Source organism: Cynoglossus semilaevis, chromosome 4, assembly GCF_000523025.1.
Source record: "Cynoglossus semilaevis isolate Cse_v1.0 chromosome 4, Cse_v1.0, whole genome shotgun sequence".
NCBI lineage: Eukaryota > Metazoa > Chordata > Actinopteri > Pleuronectiformes > Cynoglossidae > Cynoglossus > Cynoglossus semilaevis.
The window spans coordinates 12,302,619-12,310,264 of NC_024310.1; the positions used below are offsets into that span (position 1 = coordinate 12,302,619).

Consider the following 7,646-nt stretch of genomic DNA (forward strand, 5'->3'; position numbering starts at 1 on the left):
TGTCAGGGTGACCTCCAACATCACTGCTTATTGCATCGCCTCCAACTCCTATGGCAATGATTCTCAGTCTTTCAGCATCAAAGGCAGTGAGTCTCCTTCGCCGTCACTGCCCTGTGTTTTTTTGTATTTGTGATCGTGTTCCTCTCTCGCCCCCTCCCTTCTCCCCAGCTTTCCCCCATCTCTATTTTCCTCCCTCTGTTTTTTTTCTTAACACTTCTTAAGGGATTTTCTTTTCTTTGTTTAAAAAGCTTCCACATCTGTTATTTGCTCCGACGTTATTCTGTACATGTCATATTTCCATGTGTGGCTGTGAAATGTTCTCACCATGTCCTCCGTGTATTAACAGGGAGTGTCCTCCCCTTTGTATCTTGTCACCTGTTTTCAGCTTCACACACCACACAGATCCCCACCATTTCTAGTACTTCTAGTACTAGTATTTCCTCATCCACAGGTAAGACTCCAGTCACAGCGTGCTGCCTAATTCATTAGTAATTTCTCCGATTTCGCGTACTCTACTGTACGTCCAACGATTCCACCGTTCTTTCACTTATCGTTGCCCTAATACACAGCTATTTGCACACACTGTGGGGAAAAAAAGTTTTTGTTTCACTGAAGCAGAACAAGCTTGAAGATGTTTGGTAATGACTAAAATCCACCAGTTCTATAATTCTCTATATTTTCAATGACATTTTTCACATTACTAATACTATCATCTGGATTAATCACCAACAAAAACGGGTGTGAAACACAGACCTCTACCTGCTGTTATTTATCTATACTGTTCCAGGAGTGTATAAAACAAAAACGTTTTTGTCATATATGATTTAGGGATGTCCGATATTAACTTTTTGCTGATATTTGATATACAGATATTGTCCAAACACTTAATATCCAATTGCAATATCAACCGATACCGATATAGTGGGGCAGTGGTGGCCTGGTGGTGACGGAAGTTAAGTGTCGCCTGCTCACTAAGGTGATGGGTTAAAGCAGTGTTTTCTCAATTATTTCTGCATTTCTGCCATGCCCCCTCTAGGGGACAGAATTTTTTATGACCCCCTCCACCAGCATTCTGTATACAATTGCTTTCACTTTTACATGCAGCCATTTTCCCCCAAAACTTTTTTTTAGGGCATACATCATTTAGTGAAACCCAGGCATTGTGTAATCGACTTTTCATTATCGGAGGAATTCTTACAGATATGACATACTTATGCTAATATTGGGCCGATATTATTGGACAGTAAAATCCAATATCTGACAATACTTCACATAGCGTAATATCTTTGTGTGCTATAGAAGAAGTGAATCAGCGAATTGTACAATTTTTGAAAATGGTAAAAAGTCTTAAGTATGCACATTTTTTATTTACCTTAAGCAGTTACCTTTACCAGTTAAGTTTTAAAAACTTAAACAAATGTTTTTCAAAAAGTTTAAAAAAATGAATTGTATTTTGAATATTTAGCTGATAAAGCCAGCATCTCTTTCCAAAATGGCCAAATAGAAATTGTCATTTCTGCTTTGCATTTTTAGTCAGAGCTTAGTATTTACAGAGAGTGTCCTCCCCTTTGTGTCTCCACTGGTTTTTAGCTTCACACACCACACAGAGCCCCACCACTTCTAGTACTAGGACTAGTATTTCCTCATCCACAGGTAAGACTCCAGTCACAGCATGCTGCCTAATTCATTAGTAATTTCTCAGACTTCCAGGTTCTTTCTAGGAACAGAAAACGTCCTTTATGACACATTACAACGCACGGGTAGAATGACGCAGGAAAAAAGTTTTTTTTCACTGAAGCAGCACAAGATGTTTGGTAATGACTAAAATCCACCAGTTCTATAATTCTCTATATTTTTAATGACATTTTTCAAATCCAATTTCTGACAGTACTTCACATAAAGTAATATCCTTGTTGGCTATAGAAGAAGTGAGTCAGCAAATTGTACATTTTTTAAAAATGTTGCACATTTTTTCCCCCCAGCAGCTTTAAGTCTTGAGTTTGCACATTTTTAAAAACTTTTTATGGAAAATGTATACGCTGCTATAAAGCAAAAAACAAAAACAAAAAAAAAAAAACAGTAAACACAGGGATAATTACCAATCAAAGTAAAATTTTTTAGATGGAGTTACATCTAACATAATTTCATTTCTGCAAAACAGCTTTGGTGTTAGCATCATTAAAGGCAAATACACACAAATCAATGTGACTTTGCACGGTGAGCAGCTGATGCTTTAACTGCACTCAGAGTCTCCTGACTCCCATTAAGGCCACGGCCATGTGTTTTCTCTGCCGTTCTGCATCTAGATGCTCTTTACTCTTTACCAAATGCCAGGAAATTTCCAGCCCCCTCCGAGAAAATTGTTCTGGGTTGTTGTTGCTTATCGCAAAGCACTGTTTACATGAGACTGAACAGAAACGCCAGGCCCTGTTTTTTTTTTTGTTTTTTTTTACAGGAAATGGCTGCAGCGCTTACAGTAGAATAAAAATCTACATTCATTTTAAAACTCAAATAGAAAAAAAAAACTGTGTGAATAAGTGTGTAGCCCTCAGGCCTGTTGATGTGACCTCACTTGACAATCACTCTCTGATTGCTGTGCTCTTGTGGTCTTCTCTTCAGTCAAGGCAAAAACAGCTATTCCACCAAAGAAAATCAAGAAAGGTTTGTATGAGACGCTGATGCAGACTCTGTCTCGCCTCCTGAACTTGTATGGCAGAAAAGGCTTCCATCTCCTTTTCTTCTGCAACATTTTTTTCCTTTTTCCTTCCATCCATCAGACGTTCCCTCTTTCTCCAGATGAAAAAAAGAAAAAGTTCCTCCGTTCCTTTGTTCATCTCCTGTGCATGTTGTCACGCTTGTACACAGGCACACCTTTCCTCCCTTCACTCCTGAATTACTTTGCACCTTCATTTCTTTAGCTCACCAGGGTTTGGGTGACCTGATAGATGCAAATGCTGCCCTCCTGTTCACACTGTGAAATGCTACTTCCTGTTCCGACACTGTGGAAAGCTGCAACGCCTGCCATGCGTGATGCTGCATCTGACTATCCGGCTTCACATAGCTTTAATTCATACCGTCTCAGCTACAGACTGTAACGCGCGTGTTGTTTGTGTGCCTTTTTCCCCCCACCAGAGGGCAGCGGTGTTATCATTGCGGTCATCATTATCTGCATCCTGCTGCTGGCCATCCTGGGCAGTGTGCTGTATTTTATGTACAAGAAGGGAAAGATATGCGGCCGATCTGGAAAACAGGACCTGTGAGTGTGACGAGCGGAAATTCAATGTGTCATAAAACATTTTAACAAAGCTTTTTACATTTGAAATAATAACAGAAAAAACTGAAGGCTTTTTACTTTACACGAAACTTTTTCTGATGAGTCAGTTTTGTTTTCAATGACAAAATTCACAAAACACGTTTACCTAAAAGCACAATAGGTTTAACAAAGCTTTCTTTTTTTTGTTTTTTTTTGTTAATCTATCAGAAAATGACATTAAGGGTGGAGTGTAAAATATGTCTGTGATTATATGAATTCAGTTGTAAGTTTGAGAATAAAGCTATATGTTTACTTTTTTCTCATTCATGATTTTCTTCACATGAACTTTATTTTTCTAATTTTAGATTTTTTTTTATCCTCAAGTTGGCCCTTATACTTTGTCCAAACATCGTCATTTACAGCAAATCTATTTTTGACGTAAAATTGAGGCCATTCTAACTTTTTTCCATTCTCTAAAGTCAGCGTGTTGTTGCTGTTGCAGAACTAAGGAAAAGTCCAGCAAAGACAACATCGTGGTGGAGATGAAAAGTGATAACACGGAGGAGGCCATTCTGCTGGGGGTGAACGGAGACAAACCGCCCCCCAACGAGCAGGTCAAGAAATGTCTGATACTATGAAATGATTTCTTCAATCATAGTTTTCTGAGAAAATCTTTTAAGTTTCTCAAAAATGAAAATGCCCTTATTTGCCATAAATATGTAGCTATGTCCTTTTTAATCTTTAATTTAGAAAAAATCATAATCTGACAAATGCATAAATAAAATATATAGTAGATATATATTTTGTTTTCATACTGTTTAATTTATTACATTTATTAATTATATATATATTATACACAGGTGCTGCAGATTAAATAATTTTATTGCCCTATTGTTTTATTGCAAAAAAAATGTTTATTTTCTTCAGAATTGTTTTTTCTCATTTCCATCTTTTTTTTTTTTTTTTTTTTTTGTAAAGATGAGATAATTCCCTGCAGGGATCAATAAAGTCATTTGGTTCTGATTCTGATTCACCTGCTCTCCTGCAGTGAGGTCCTTGTTAGTACCTGGATGTGCAGAAGTGAGGAGGTGTCTCCAGAAACACCGCCTGCTGCTCCCGTTCCTGCCTCTCAGGCTCAAACCTGCCGATGCCTCCACGCTTCCACCAGAGCCACGTCACTGAAATTAGCACAGCAACGTGTCACCTGATCTAATCCAATTGAACAACTGAAACTGCAGGTATTCCCAGTTTTCCACAAGCATCTGCTCATCGTTTTCTGCTTCACTTCTCTCAAGCTTCCACCACACAACCCTGCTAGCGAACCAAAGAGCGAGCGTTAACTGTGGCTCTGACCTGTCGGAGCCTCTTTTCACTGCTGATCATGTGTAGAACAAACTTCACAACTCAATGTTGACCAGGGACTTTTTTGTTTTTTTTTTAATATCTGGCTGAGCGTCCACTCAGGCTAGGGCTACCACTGATGAGCATCATCAAACTGCTCCATATGGAAGTGTACATATTATAATCTGTGTATATATTTCTTTATTTAAAATAACAGAAAAAAAACAGAAAAATAATCAAAATAAATAAATGATCAGCAAGCGGCAATTTTTTGGGGGCAGATTTTAGCTAGTTTAATTTTCTTTGTCTTTTTATATGAAGTCTCCACACTGAAGTTGAAGCCAGTTCCTGCTTTTACCAAACTACCCTGCCTTTCTCGTCTTTAGCGTTTTTTTTGTTTGTCTGTTTTTAGGTTATTTAATCCATTTTCCTTTCCTATTTGTTTCACCCAACACTGTCTGCGTTTGTGTTTATTCCTGACAAACATAGTACATAGTACCAGTGAAGTGAAACATTTCTTCTAGATTTGAATATTAGGGCTGTCAAATTGTGTCAAAGTGTTAACTATCAGAGTGTTAATTGATTTGTGATGATTCGACAGATTCAAAGTTCTAAATAATGTTGTACTCACGAGCAAAATGGCACATGCTGTATAGCCAATAATGTCACAGCCCACTCATTCATAAATGCATGATGTCATTTGTACAGCTTATGGGAAGGTGTTTGTTTTACTGACGCACCTAGAGGTTAGAATACCATCTCAGCTCCGTCAAGATGGACAGTAATGACTGAAACCCAACTCTATCAAGCTTATAAAGTTTTGATTTTTTTAATGTAAATTTTCCTTGACATAGACATCAATTTGATTAGTGGCTTATTTTGGTTTATTATTAGTTAATCCTAATCCTTTACGATTCATCACAGTTAATTAGGATCACGATGTGTTATGTATCGGACTGAAATCTTTAGCCATATGACAGCCCTAGTTTAGATGTAGATTTCTGCTTTAATTGTGTTTTTCTTTTCTTTTTTTCTCACAGTCTAGTTTTGATATTCTATGAGTGTTTTTCAGCTTGACCTACAGTCAGTTGAAATGACAGTTGCAGATGACTTATAAAATGACATCTTCCTTTAAATCACCACCTTTAGTTCAAGTATTTTAACTGTAAAGTGCACTGACTTTTCATTCTTCTTATCCAACAGGCAAACAATGTTTTCTTTCTTTAATTTGAAACAGTGGGTCAGGTTTAATGTGACTGTCTGTGAATGAGGAGTTTTAAATGTAGACATTTTCCTTGAAGTAGTTTATTTTTAAGAGAACGACGGGAGAACAGATGTCAGTTGAAAATACATTGTTTTCATGACATGAATGAAGCTCCTGACGACTTAATGACAACACTACACTGTGTACTGAACTGATGACCAACACCTCTGGTGCCACCGACCAGTTTCATTCAAGAAGGTATTTGTTACAGGTATTTGTTGTCGAAATACGTTTAGATAAATACAGTATATGTCATGCTTTTTAGACAAAATCCTTTATGACTACTGAGAGGTGAGAAATGACTGACTCCGACTATTCCAATCAGGTTTGATTTAAAAAGAAATAAACAAACAAATGAAGCTGATTTCATCCTCCTTGTTCTCCGTCGATCTGTGTTTCTGTTGTTTTTAAGAACTGTCCCTATCCAATTGGATTTGTCAGTTTTTTTTAGTGCCTTGAAATTTTATTCACGACAATGGTGGAAAAAAAACAAACCACTTTTGCAAAAAAAAAGAAGCCATTATTTGTAGTTTTTTTTAAGAAGTGCAACAAATAAAGATTGTCTGTAACTCAAATGAAATGCCTCTGTCTGTGAATGTGGATGAGGAGGAAGGCTTGAGAAAGATAATGTTGTGATACAGTGTTTTTTTTTGTCTTTGTGTGGTTAGGGTCAGCGTTCACCTTTAGCATTCAATATACACCTGGGCAGAGGTGTGGACTCGAGTCACATGACTTTACCTCGAGTCATAAATTTGATGACTTTGGAACGGACTTGACAAAGAGTAACAGGACTTGCAACTCGTCTTGAACCTGTGACTTAACTTGGACTTGAGCGTTTTGACTTGAAAATACATACACGACTTTCCTCTTGCTGTATAGATAGGATGAACGAATGCCCTCTGTAACGTCACCTGAACCGAGTTAACAACACCACCTGTCTCGCTTTCAAAATTGAACATTTTGTCCCACTTTTTCATTCGACATTACTTAATTGAAAATAAACTATTTTATGTGACTCGATGTCTATGGGCATGACTATCAGTGCAGTCAATTGCAATGATAGGTCCCTTTGTGGATAAGGCTGTAGCTGGCAGGCTGAGTGGTCTGCCAATCCAACTGCTGACTCGTAGCAACCATACACACTTTGGAATCGTAGAGCGCGCAGTTGTTTTGTTGCTGTTAAGGCGCCCATATGTAGTGTGCCAACAAAAAAAGAAGTCGCCACCTTTTGGCTGCGACCGGTACATGGAGTTCTGAACGATCATTCTGCAATTGGTGTAACAACGGCTTTTCTATCGGCAGTGGATCTGATGGGAAACAACACGATGCACGTGAGTCTCACACAGGACACACAACAACAGAAAATATCCAAAGTGTGCAGTATTTTTCTGTAAACCAAATAACACTGGGTTTGATAAAATCACTACAGTAGAAGATGGCAGTGTTTACCATACAGTGTAATATTCACAGTCATATCGGTCAACCGACTGCAGGAAAGCCCAGAAAATCTTGGTTCTACAATGATGCAGAATATATATTCATCGCTGTTGAATCTTGTTATGGCTTAGGTTCTAACATTTGGTTGCTTTTCTGTTTCCAATGTTTCAGAAACATGCTATTAGTGCTGAGAAAGGCTGTCGACCTGCTGGATTGTGATGGAAAATCTGAACAGGTGTTTTCCTACCCATGGAGATTTCCTACCCGAGGTAAGTGCGCATGCGTACATTGGCCAATTTGCGACTGCAAACAAGCCATAGTGTTATGCTACCCGACCTTTAAATACAAGTT

The 7,646-nt window shown here is 38.0% G+C and overlaps 1 protein-coding gene across 1 annotated transcript in view; it reads left to right on the top strand.

The window, feature by feature from the left end:
* Positions 1-6,433, top strand: part of mcamb (melanoma cell adhesion molecule b) — a 44,814-nt gene extending 38,381 nt beyond the window's left edge. The window contains exons 16-22 of the mRNA XM_025055230.1: positions 7-86; positions 386-451; positions 1,591-1,653; positions 2,620-2,661; positions 3,133-3,256; positions 3,756-3,867; positions 4,302-6,433. Of these exons, the coding sequence (XP_024910998.1) occupies positions 7-86; positions 386-451; positions 1,591-1,653; positions 2,620-2,661; positions 3,133-3,256; positions 3,756-3,867; positions 4,302-4,304 (490 nt within the window). The 3' untranslated portion in view covers positions 4,305-6,433. The remainder of the gene's footprint in view (positions 1-6; positions 87-385; positions 452-1,590; positions 1,654-2,619; positions 2,662-3,132; positions 3,257-3,755; positions 3,868-4,301) is intronic.
* The last annotated feature ends 1,213 nt before the right edge of the window (positions 6,434-7,646 follow it).